Raw genomic sequence first — 13,677 nt, forward strand, 5'->3', positions numbered from 1 at the left:
TAGAAATTTTCAAACGAGTGGCCAAATCGCTTCCATAATCTACCGTTAAATTGACTCTCGATTCCAAATATTTCTCGCTAATCTTTTTAGCCATTAAATCGAGTGTCAAACTGCGTCGCTAGCTCGTATAACTTTCAATGCATGCATGGGTGGTTGTTGTTTCAATGGAAAATTCCTCCATTCATTTGTTGTGTTGAATTGGTGCTTGCCAATGCATGCAGCTGGCTCTAAAAAGATTCGGTGACAGCGAAACTAAAATTAATGGCCATCGAAAACGTTTCGAGTTTGGTGATTTCGATAGGGTCGCAAAAGTTTTATGGATCTATTTTTAAGGCAATTTGCATGACCATGGATAAAATTGGGAAATTTTACGAGGGTTTTTCCTAAAGAATGCGAAAGATCAATACGAAATAAATTTTTTTGTCTATTGAGCAATGTTAAGATCGAAGAATGACTTATCTTATCTCACTGTCAACTGAAGGTCAATTTGGGATCCCTTTCTGCAGTGCTATCTACGGGGTTGCGGGAAACTAAAAGCTGATGAAAAATTTACACATGGATACAAGATCCAATTCTTATGAATCCCAAACAGTCTAGTTCGTTTTTGTGTATCAAATTTGACACACATTTGAACGATTTTGTAATTAAACGAGGATCTTCTACATTGACGTAGGTGATTTGAGCTCAAAACACTTCGCCAAAGACGCCGACCATTTTAGGAAAAACGAAAGAAATCCGGGAGTTTCAAGTGGGAGAAGGGTTAAATTTCACTGGTAAACAATTTGGTATCGACAATGACTCTCTAAATATTATTCAAAAATTTGGTGATAAAGAGAAAGTTTTAGACCTTGGGAGAAAAAATGTTCTTGGATGATGTTAATACAATTAGTACCGCATCTTTCGACAAAAGTTATTTTGGGAGTCACTAGAATATTGTTTTACAATAATCAAACTTAAAAAGGGTTCTTTTCTTTTTATTTATTTAAGACTGTTCGAACACTGTAGGGATGAGATGAAGGATATGCAGAAAGTAAATAAAATTTAACTAAAAATAAAATAAAATAATAATTTGTATTCGGCAACACTGTAGATTAATAAAATGAAATAAATAACTATGGCAACGTTTGCTATTTTGACAACACTAGGCAAACAGCCAAACAAAGTGAATCATTGATCTGTTCTTGTAAGTGACAGATGTGTAGAAGTGAATCTCTGAATTAAGATTCGTAAAATCACGACTAACACTATAGTGGACTGTAAACACTCAATTCAAAATTCATTGCTCTAGACTTTCCCACTGTAGGGAAATCAGTTTTCTCTCGCTTAAATGAGTTTTCGGACGGGTTGTGAATCACGATGTTTCCGATTGGTGGTTGGAATAGAACTTATTTCTTTATTGCCATTTGTTTACTTCCACCAGGTAGGCATTCTGGTACTCTTACAACATACCGACAGTGTAATAGTAAGACGTGAGAAATTAAGCAAATCAATGAACGTTAGCACGTCTCACTTGAGGCTTCTATAAATGACTTCATCTACCTACCATTTCTAAACAAAGACCCTACTAAAAATGTTGAAAACTTAGTTAAAACGCAGGTTTCAGTGGTGGAATAGAGTTAATCTTTATTCAATTTCGTCAGTCAAACTACAATCTATCATTTTAGCGATAGCTATTTTTCACTTTTACACTGAAGTGATATCCTCACTCATCAATGTATCCCATGTGAGATTCTGAACGAACAACTCAGAATAACTGGCAACACTGCTGATTTACCACGAACCTAGTTTGAGTTGTTTGGCTTCACAGTGTGATGATGTAAACATTTCAACCGTGTTTACCATCATCAGCAATGTTTTATATTCAACAGCGGAGTAGCAGAATCTTCTGCTGCTGGGAAAAACAAGTTTACCGGAGGGTCCAAAATCCGTGAGTTCGACAACAATTACAATTTCCCTGATGAATGCACCTCCAGATGCTTCATACACTGATGAGTTCGCACCTCCTCCAGGTACTAGATGCTAGGGATGATACAATGCGCTAACCACAGCACTGATATTAGATCTCGAAGATGATTGCCAACAACCGATAAAATTGTTGAATGCTTGTTCCTCTCCAGGGTTCCAGCATCCCCTTTTTTGTTGGACTTCCACAAACCTTATTATTCTCGGCATTTCATCTTTTTGACTGTTTCATGTAGCTCATCAAAAATTTCAGTGGCTACGTTAACCACGTAGCAAAAAGTAGATTACTCGTTTACTGCGTCTCAGAGTCGGTCAGGGTTGAAGAAATCTTGACTATCATCGTCATCGTCGTCATAGCTAATCTCGAAGTCACTCTCTGGTGTATGATAACCTCAGCATGCAAACCTAAAGCATACCTTGCATGTTGTTATCTGTTAACCTCAGAAAAGCAACCGGAACAGATTCCAACCCTTGAATACAAATTTGTGCATGATATCCGTAGCGCTTCTTTGCTTCAACGCTTCCAGCACTTCAAAAGCCGGAGAACATCGTTCAGCAGCGTGAGTTCGATCTGACTCTGATGCGTTGCTGGCAATTAACCCCCTTCTAAAACACCTCCATCAAAGCCGCAGACAAATCGAACTGCAGCCTTGGATCAGCTCACGCGTGCTGGCTACAGCATAGCTCCAAAAAACGAGAGTAATACTCTCAATAAGCAGCTTTTTCCAACCTTCGATTAGAGTTAACCCTCCATCTGAAGAATTCGGAGCCGACCAATCGTGATTGCAGATCCCGAGAGTCTTCCTCCCAGCCGTCGGAAATAAACTCACGCTGCTAACCGCTCGTGAAGGCTTCGAGTCTAACCCTTTCGAAACCCGTAGTTCCCGGCCTCACACACCGGTTGCACCTCCTGGCTGACTTCGAGCATCTCGTGGCCTCTGCGCTGCCGACCCTGTACGTTGGTGGTCGCTTGTGCTTGGATCAGCTCATACATGCTGACCACAAACCTATGGGTTCACGAACTTCCCCTGACTCGACCTCTGGCGAAACTTCCGTGCTGGCCTGGGATATCTTGATAGCTGGTCACGATGCTAGCGATTCTTTGGCTGCTAGCTGGGTTTCCTCTGAGCTGGCTGCTGGAGCACATGCCAACCGCAAAGCTAATTTATTTGAGGGTACCTTCCTCACTAACTCTGACTTTCTAAATTCAGACGTGTCTGGGCCCATTACCTGTTGAAAACTAAGCTACAACAAGCAGGATTCAGTAGTGGAATAGAGTTAATCTTTATTCGATTTCGTCTGGGACTGAGCGAAGTCCGTTGGCCTAACACTGGAGAACACAAGACACAGTCCGGGCAAGTCCTGCTTTACTCTGGCATACGAGGAGAACATGCTACTCGGGAACGAGGAGTTGGTTTCCTGTTAAGCCCGCAGGCCTACGCGGCCCTCATTAGATGGGAACCGATAAACGAAAGAATAATCGTAGCCAGATTTAGAACACGGGTTAGAAACCTTACAATGGTCCAGTGTTATGCGCCAACTGACGTTGCCGATTTGCAGGAGAAAGAGCAGTTTTACAGTCAACTGAACAGCGTGGTAGAGAGAATTCCGAAGGGTGACATTCAAATCCATTTGGGCGACTTCAATGCAAAGATTGGCTCCGACAATCAAGACCTTGAGCGCATCATGGGGCGCCACGGCCTAGGACAGATGAGCGAAAACGGAGAGCTGTTTGTAGAATTTTGTGGCAACAACAACATGGTGATCGGTGGATCGCTCTTCCCCCATCGACCAGCACATAAGGTCACTTGGGTATCCCGAGATGGTCGAACAGAAAATCAAATTTACCATGCACATCTGCATCAGCCGAAAATGGAGAAGGAGCCTTCTTGATGTCCGCAACAAGCGAAGCGCAGACATTGCATCTGACCATCACCTCGTCCTTGGCGAGATACGACTGAGAGTTGCACGTGTCCAACGGCGCGAGGAGAAAGTCGGGTGTCGATACGACGTCCGCCGGTTGGAGAATCCAGAGGTGAAAAGGGCATACGTTGAACAGCTAGAATCCCGAGCCTCGGAGCTGCCGACAGACGGAACAGTCGAAGAACAGTGGTGCGGAATCAAGAATGCCTTTATCACGACGAGCCATGGTACTCTCGGTAAAGTTTGTGGAAGAAGGACTGAATGGATGTCGGATGAAACTTGGAGGATGGTCGATGATCGGAGAAAGGCGAAAGTCAGAATTGAGCAGGCATGTACCGGGTCAGCCAAAGCAGCCGCCCGCTTACGATATGCGGAGCTGGAAAAGGCAGTTAAACGAGCTTGTAGACGAGACAAGAGAGCCTGGACAAACTCCCTAGCCGAAGAGGGAGAAAGAGCCGCCGCCATTGGAGATATCCGATTATTATATGATATTTCTCGCCGCCTTAGTGGTGCAAGGACTAATGCAAGGATGCCGCTGAAAAACCGAGCAGGTCAGCTGCTGACAGATCGAACAGATCAGCTCAAGCGTTGGACTGAGCATTTTGATCAACTTTTCCGAGTTACAAGTAGCAATGGCCAACAGAACCCGCAACTCGAGGCGCCCACAGTAAGTCGCATTAATGGCGTCAACTCGGAAGCGCCCTCGCTGGCTGAAATAGAAGCGGCAATCAAGGACATGAAATCCAACAAAGCGCCTGGAATCGATTGCAATCCTGCTGAAATGCTCAAAGCCGACCCTGCCTTGTCGGCACAAATGTTGCACCGTCTTTTCGCTGACATCTGGGATACTGCAACATTCCCGGCCGACTGGATGCAGGGTATCCTCGTAAAGGTCCCAAAGAAAGGAGACCTAACAGAGTGCGGTAACTGGCGTGGCATAACTTTGATCTGTACAAACCTCAAAGTACTCTGCAAAGTGATCCTGAACAGGATCCAGGAGAAAATCGACGCTACACTCCGCAGCAACAAGCTGGATTCCGATCCAGACGATCATGTGTGGACCACATCACAACGCTACGAATAATACTGGAGCAAATCAACGAATTCCAGGACTCTCTTCTGCTGGTGTTCGTTGATTTCGAAAAAGCATTTGACCGACTGAACCACGAAAACATCTGGGCTGCTCTTAGACGACGAGGGGTTCCAGAGAAACTAGTCCATCTCATCGAAGCACAGTACGAGGCATTTTCGTGCAAGGTCTTGCACGACGGTGTCTTGTCCGAACCAATCCCGGTAACTGCTGGAGTGAGACAAGGATGTATTTTGTCACCGCTGCTTTTTCTCATCGTAATGGATGAGATCTTGACTGGATCGATTGACTGTAGACCAAACCGAGGATTGCCGTGGAATCCTTCAACCAAAGAGCAACTGAACGAACTTGACCTGGCAGACGATATTGTTTTGCTCGCCCAAACACAACCGGACATGCAGAGCAAACTCGACGACCTCACCGAAAGTCGGAAATGTCGGAAAGACCAAGTCGATGGAAATCAATACAGAAAATCGTTCCAATTTCGTGGTAGCTGGACAACAGGTTGAGACAGTGGAGTGCTTCCAGTATCTTGGTAGCCAGATTACGCCTGATGGTGGTACCAAGAAGGACATCGAAACCCAGATCAGAAAAGCCCGATTTGCGTTGGCGAGTCTCCGAAACATCTGGCGGTCACGCCAGATCTCTCTACGAACTAAGATCCGAATCTTCAACTCAAACGTCAAATCCGTATTGCTGTACGGGTGTGAAACTTGGTGCACATATGCGGTGACGACGCGAAAACTGCAAGTTTTTGTGAATCGCTGCCTGCGGAACATCATCCGCGCTTGGTGGCCTGGCAACTGGATCTCAAACGTTGAACTTCATCGCCGGTGTCATCAAAAGGCGCTAGAAATCGAGATTCGGGAACGTAAGTGGAGATGGATTGGACACACGCTGCGAAGAGATGAAAACAAGATTTTCAGAGAGGCGCTTGACTGGAATCCAGATGGGCATCGAAGAAGAGGCAGGCCCAAAAGCTCGTGGCGGCGAAGTCTAGCCGCTGAAATCCGCACAGTTGACGAGAACCTTGGCTGGCAGCAAGTGAAGTCGCTGGCTCCGGATCGCCAGCAGTGGAGATCTTTTATCTCAGCCTTATGCGCCGGTCAATCGGCGCTGGACCCTTAGGTAGGTAGGTAGGTATTATAAAGTTATCGAAAAGTTCGTTAAACAATCCAAAAATCAGGCAACCCTATCACTACTTTCAAATGATGTTCGACTAGTTTTTGTTCTCCTACAAAACAAAACACATTAAAAAAAAAAATCAAATGCACAGTCTATAGCGCCTATAACTCACCTGCACGATGTCCCCGTGATTTCCTCCGGTGGCGGTGAACGTCAGTATGCACACGTACGGGATGCGGTCCTCCTTGGGCCGATGCAGCTCCAGATCGTAGGTCATCCCGATGTCACCGTAGTAGGTTCGATTGCATCCTGCCGACAAAAAAAAACAGAAAGGATAAACAAACGGGTTAAAAAAACGTGTTTGAAAAAAAAAGACTCAACAAAAGCCGGAATATATCGGTCACGGGAGAAAAATTTAATTAAACTTTTGCCGAACTTTGCCCTTCTGTGAACAATAAAAAATAAAAAAAGGCCATTGATGCCAACAACATTGCATTGGCACCATCAATGGGTAAAGGGATTATTTGAATGAAATTCCACAAAAGATGAAAGCACTTTTGCTGTTCACAGGGTTAGTTCTATTGAAGTGGAGTTTTTGTTATTCCTTTCACTTGAATGTTTGGTTCAAAATGGCTCAAAAATCATTATCCGGCAGATCACTTGGCATTCGTCAACAATTGGGGAGATTGGGGTTCTCTGAACCAATCACGCACTGTTTGAGGAAACTATTTATGTGTTTGTGTACGATTGGGTGACCCAATCCAGGTTGGGTGCTTAATACAGGACTTCCCACACATAACCGAACAAAACTGAATACAGAATTTCCACCCACACACAATCGGAGGCTGATCCGAAAATTTCGGATTGTTGGATCCGAAAGCCTAGCTGGACCCAAGCCGGTGCGGTCTTCCTTCTACCCACCCACACGAAATTCGGGTGGGTTGCTCTCGGTGAGCGGATCAAGGTGCAAAATCAACATCAACCGTAAATGAAAGACAAACATCGGGGCTCACTTTGCTGGGATCTGGTAGTTTGGGACTTCAACTGTTCTGTGCAGAGCGATGCGTCCCCGATGTTGTTCTTTGCTACCTGCTGCCTCATGTTTCAGACAGTAGTAGTTCCGGTTCTGCGGATCTTCTCCATAATTGGCTACTGCTGCTGGCTAAATTTGGGATCAGATTTAGTAGACCAGGTTTTTGTTGGGATTGAATTGTCAAGGGATTTAAATAATTATAAACCGTAAGAAATTCTAGAAACGTTGTGAGAAAAATCGATTTTTTTAAATACGACACTCATCAAGTCATGTATGTAATTTGTTGTCATTTTTGTGTCGTTCTGAACCATCTATATATATAAAACAGGGAGAGAGACAGCCCATACAGAAATGTGCGAACACGCATAACTCTTCACTGGATCATCCGATTTGCATGCGATTTTTTTTGTTGTGTTCGTCTTTACGCGAAGAATAACACAACGGAGAGATAATTTCGAAAATGTTTTTGTGGAATTTGAAAATTAATTTTTAGTTTTTATTCGTATCAAATAAATGTCATGGCACCCAATTTCCATTTTTTTTTTCATTCGAATCACCCAGAGTAGGAAGGCGCCAAAAGCATTCAAGGCTTACTATTGTTCATCCATCTCTCTATAGGAAGTTTTGGCGCCCATTTTCGTTGCAAGTGTACTTTTCACGTGGCACCAGTAAAATGGATCGTTGGATGTGATTTTCCGTACGGAGTTCCGCAACTACGAAGCATAGCAAAGCCTGTACGAAGAATATTAACAAAATTTGAATTTTTTTGTATTAGAATCAAGGCAATTCTAAGATTTTTTTTAGATTTTTATTCGTCCACCGTTAATTTTATTGAAATGTCATATTCTTTTAGCAACTCAAGCAATAAGGCTGTAAAATTTCCAATAGACTCAAAACAACCTAATGAGATTGAATTGAAACATTTCATTATCAAATCTTTGATGAGTTTTGGTAACACCAATAGAAAGTCATATAACTGGTAAAAGATCACCTTAATTTATTTTTTGTTGATTTTATCCAGTTAGTTTGAGAATTGAAGGTTATTAATTTTGTGATTCCAAGTAAATTGCATCATTATCATAAAAACGGATAGGAGGATCAGGAAACATAGGAAAATACACACTACCTTTCATGCTCAGTGGTTTAACGGAACTTTTGAAAATTTAAGCTATATGGAAATTTATCTTGATATTAGACTCTCAGTTTCAAAAGTCAGAAAAATTGATCGTAATCAATAATATCATCAAGTACTAAAAACTTGAAAGAATATGAAAATTAAATTATAAGTAAAAAGCATGCTACCTGAAATTCCGAACATTTAAGTATAGAGAAAAATCTGAACCAATACACAAAAATACAAAAAAAGTTTCGTACCAGATATAAGATCTAAAAAACAATCTGTCAAGCATAAGTAAATTAAAGAATATAAACACTCAAATTCGATCAAAAAAAAATAAAATCAAGATCAACGAAAATCCAGCTTTCAAATTAACGTTTTAATATAGCTGAAAATCCAGATTCATAAAGCCAAATTTAGAACATTGATTCAAAATAATAATTGAATTCGGAATTAAATTTAACTGTCTGGATTACAGTTTCTTATCTTACGATCATAAACTATAAGTTTAAATAATTTGTGAATATTTTGAATTTCTATTCCAAATACTCAAAATAGATTTGCTTTCATTCAGGGTTTGCCTGTTAAGAGAAAAATAATCTAAATACAAGAAAGTTTAAATTCTTTTTGTTTCTAAATTCTCAATTCTTAGTGCAATTTGCCAATCCCTAACTGAAAATTGAAAAAAGATAATGATGACTCAAATTTCAAAGACATTTTCAAACATAATTTTCAAACATTATTAGTGTTGCTGTAAAATGAAATTAATAGTAACTTTTTCTGAATTGTTAAATATTTGTCAAACTCAGCTCTGTAAATTCACAATAAAATTCAATTAGTGTATTTAGTACAAGTCCGAAAAAAAGGCATTTCAAATAATTTAAAAAAAAATATAAATTAATTGTATATTCATTACTCTTTAAATATTCCGGGTCCATTTTTTTATTTTTCTATTCTGACGACCATGTTTAAAGAAAACGGTAATGAATTAAATACAGAGGTAAACACAAATCGAAAATACAACTCTATTTATGACGACTCCAGCAAAAAAGATCCATTTTCTGTTGAAATCAATCTTCAACATTTTTAAAATATTTTATCAGATAGGAGTTTTTGAAAAGGAATGATGACTAAACTAAATTGAAACTTGATAGATTAAGCGTTCTTAAGTTACCGGAACTGATCATTAGCAGAACTTTGTTATACGCTACCTCAACAAGAAAATAAGTTCGCTAAACAAAAGTTAGCAAACTTATTAGAGCAAATTGTATGAGCGTTTTTGTGTCACGAACTGCCGGTTTTGAATATAAATTTATGTATGATATTTTTTTGACAATTTTGACAATTTTGACAATTTTGACAATTTTGACAATTTTGACAATTTTGACAATTTTGACAATTTTAACAATTTTGACAATTTTGACAATTTTGACAATTTTGACAATTTCGACAATTTTGACAATTTTGACAATTTTGACAATTTTGACAATTTTGACAATTTTGACAATTTTGACAATTTTGACAATTTTGACAATTTTGACAATTTTGACAATTTTGACAATTTTGACAATTTTGACAATTTTGACAATTTTGACAAGTTGACAATTTTGACAATTTTAACAATTTTGACAATTTTGACAATTTTGACAATTTTGACAATTTTGACAATTTTGACAATTTTGACAATTTTGACAATTTTGACAATTTTGACAATTTTGACAATTTTGACAATTTTGACAATTTTGACAATTTTGACAATTTTGACAATTTTGACAATTTTGACAATTTTGACAATTTTGACAATTTTGACAATTTTGACAATTTTGACAATTTTGACAATTTTGACAATTTTGACAATTTTGACAATTTTGACAATTTTGACAATTTTGACAATTTTGACAATTTTGACAATTTTGACAATTTTGACAATTTTGACAATTTTGACAATTTTGACAATTTTGACAATTTTGACAATTTTGACAATTTTGACAATTTTGACAATTTTGACAATTTTGACAATTTTGACAATTTTGACAATTTTGACAATTTTGACAATTTTGACAATTTTGACAATTTTGACAATTTTGACAATTTTGACAATTTTGACAATTTTGACAATTTTGACAATTTTGACAATTTTGACAATTTTGACAATTTTGACAATTTTGACAATTTTGACAATTTTGACAATTTTGACAATTTTGACAATTTTGACAATTTTGACAATTTTGACAATTTTGACAATTTTGACAATTTTGACAATTTTGACAATTTTGACAATTTTGACAATTTTGACAATTTTGACAATTTTGACAATTTGGACAATTTTGACAATTTTACAATTTTGACAATTTTGACAATTTTGACAATTTTGACAATTTTGACAATTTTGACAATTTTGACAATTTTGACAATTTTGACAATGTTGACAATTTTCACAATTTTGACAATTTTGACAATTTTGACAATTTTGACAATTTTGACAATTTTGACAATTTTGACAATTTTGACAATTTTGACAATTTTGACAATTTTGACAATTTTGACAATTTTGACAATTTTGACAATTTTGACAATTTTGACAATTTTGACAATTTTGACAATTTTGACAATTTTGACAATTTTGACAATTTTGACAATTTTGACAATTTTGACAATTTTGACAATTTTGACAATTTTGACAATTTTGACAATTTTGACAATTTTGACAATTTTGACAATTTTGACAATTTTGACAATTTTGACAATTTTGACAATTTTGACAATTTTGACAATTTTGACAATTTTGACAATTTTGACAATTTTGACAATTTTGACAATTTTGACAATTTTGACAATTTTGACAATTTTGACAATTTTGACAATTTTGACAATTTTGACAATTTTGACAATTTTGACAATTTTGACAATTTTGACAATTTTGACAATTTTGACAATTTTGACAATTTTGACAATTTTGACAATTTTGACAATTTTGACAATTTTGACAATTTTGACAATTTTGACAATTTTGACAATTTTGACAATTTTGACAATTTTGACAATTTTGACAATTTTGACAATTTTGACAATTTTGACAATTTTGACAATTTTGACAATTTTGACAATTTTGACAATTTTGACAATTTTGACAATTTTGGCAATTTTGACAATTTTGACAATTTTGACAATTTTGACAATTTTGACAATTTTGACATTTTTGACAATTTTGACAATTTTGACAATTTTGACAATTTTGACAATTTTGACAATTTTGACAATTTTGACAATTTTGACAATTTTGACAATTTTGACAATTTTGACAATTTTGACAATTTTGACAATTTTGACAATTTTGACAATTTTGACAATTTTGACAATTTTGACAATTTTTGACAATTTTGACAATTTTGACAATTTTGACAATTTTGACAATTTTGACAATTTTGACAATTTTGACAATTTTGACAATTTTGACAATTTTGACAATTTTGACAATTTTGACAATTTTGACAATTTTGACAATTTTGACAATTTTGACAATTTTGACAATTTTGACAATTTTGACAATTTTGACAATTTTGACAATTTTGACAATTTTGACAATTTTGACAATTTTGACAATTTTGACAATTTTGACAATTTTGACAATTTTGACAATTTTGACAATTTTGACAATTTTGACAATTTTGACAATTTTGACAATTTTGACAATTTTGACAATTTTGACAATTTTGACAATTTTGACAATTTTGACAATTTTGACAATTTTGACAATTTTGACAATTTTGACAATTTTGACAATTTTGACAATTTTGACAATTTTGACAATTTTGACAATTTTGACAATTTTGACAATTTTGACAATTTTGACAATTTTGACAATTTTGACAATTTTGACAATTTTGACAATTTTGACAATTTTGACAATTTTGACAATTTTGACAATTTTGACAATTTTGACAATTTTGACAATTTTGACAATTTTGACAATTTTGACAATTTTGACAATTTTGACAATTTTGACAATTTTGACAATTTTGACAATTTTGACAATTTTGACAATTTTGACAATTTTGACAATTTTGACAATTTTGACAATTTTGACAATTTTGACAATTTTGACAATTTTGACAATTTTGACAATTTTGACAATTTTGACAATTTTGACAATTTTGACAATTTTGACAATTTTGACAATTTTGACAATTTTGACAATTTTGACAATTTTGACAATTTTGACAATTTTGACAATTTTGACAATTTTGACAATTTTGACAATTTTGACAATTTTGACAATTTTGACAATTTTGACAATGTTGACAATTTTCACAATTTTGACAATTTTGACAATTTTGACAATTTTGACAATTTTGACAATTTTGACAATTTTGACAATTTTGACAATTTTGACAATTTTGACAATTTTGACAATTTTGACAATTTTGACAATTTTGACAATTTTGACAATTTTGACAATTTTGACAATTTTGACAATGTTGACAATTTTCACAATTTTGACAATTTTGACAATTATGACAATTTTGACAATTTTGACAATTATGACAATTTTGACAATTTTGACAATTTTGACAATTTTGACAATTTTGACAATTCTGACAATTTTGACAATTTTGACAATTTTGACAATTTTGTCAATTTTGACAATTTCGACAATTTTGACAATTTCGACAATTTTGACAATTTTGACAATTTTGACAATTTGGCAATTTTGACAATTTTGACAATTTGGACAATTTTGACAATTTTGACAATTTTGACAATTTTGACAATTTTGACAATTTTGACAATTTTGACAATTTTGACAATTTTGACAATTTTGACAATTTTGACAATTTTGACAATTTTGACAATTTTGACAATTTTGACAATTTTGACAATTTTGACAATTTTGACAATTTTGACAATTTTGACAATTTTGACAATTTTGACAATTTTGACAATTTTGACAATTTTGACAATTTTGACAATTTTGACAATTTTGACAATTTTGACAATTTTGACAATTTTGACAATTTTGACAGTTTTGACAATTTTGACAATTTTGACAATTTTGACAATTTTGACAATTTTGACAATTTTGACAATTTTGACAATTTTGACAATTTTGACAGTTTTGACAATTTTGACAATTTTGACAAATTTGACAATTTTGACAATTTTGACAATTTTGACAATTTTGACAATTTTGACAATTTTGACAATTTTGACAATTTTGACAATTTTGACAATTTTGACAATTTGACAATTTTGACAATTTTGACAATTTTGACAATTTTGACAATTTTGACAATTTTGACAATTTTGACAATTTTGACAATTTTGACAATTTTGACAATTTTGACAATTTTGACAATTTTGACAATTTGACAATTTTGACAATTTTGACAATTTTGACAATTTTGACAATTTTGACAATTTTGACAA

The 13,677-nt window shown here is 35.4% G+C and overlaps 1 protein-coding gene across 2 annotated transcripts in view; it reads right to left on the reverse strand.

The window, feature by feature from the left end:
• LOC129756799 (uncharacterized) overlaps positions 1 to 13,677 on the reverse strand; it is a 510,097-nt gene that overhangs the window by 162,981 nt on the left and 333,439 nt on the right. For both annotated transcript variants that reach the window (XM_055753824.1, XM_055753823.1), the window contains exon 3: positions 6,273 to 6,409. In XM_055753824.1, coding sequence (XP_055609799.1) covers positions 6,273 to 6,409 — 137 coding nt within the window. The remainder of the gene's footprint in view (positions 1 to 6,272; positions 6,410 to 13,677) is intronic.

This window comes from Uranotaenia lowii, chromosome 3 (genome assembly GCF_029784155.1).
Source record: "Uranotaenia lowii strain MFRU-FL chromosome 3, ASM2978415v1, whole genome shotgun sequence".
In the NCBI taxonomy this organism is placed as follows: Eukaryota; Metazoa; Arthropoda; class Insecta; order Diptera; family Culicidae; genus Uranotaenia; species Uranotaenia lowii.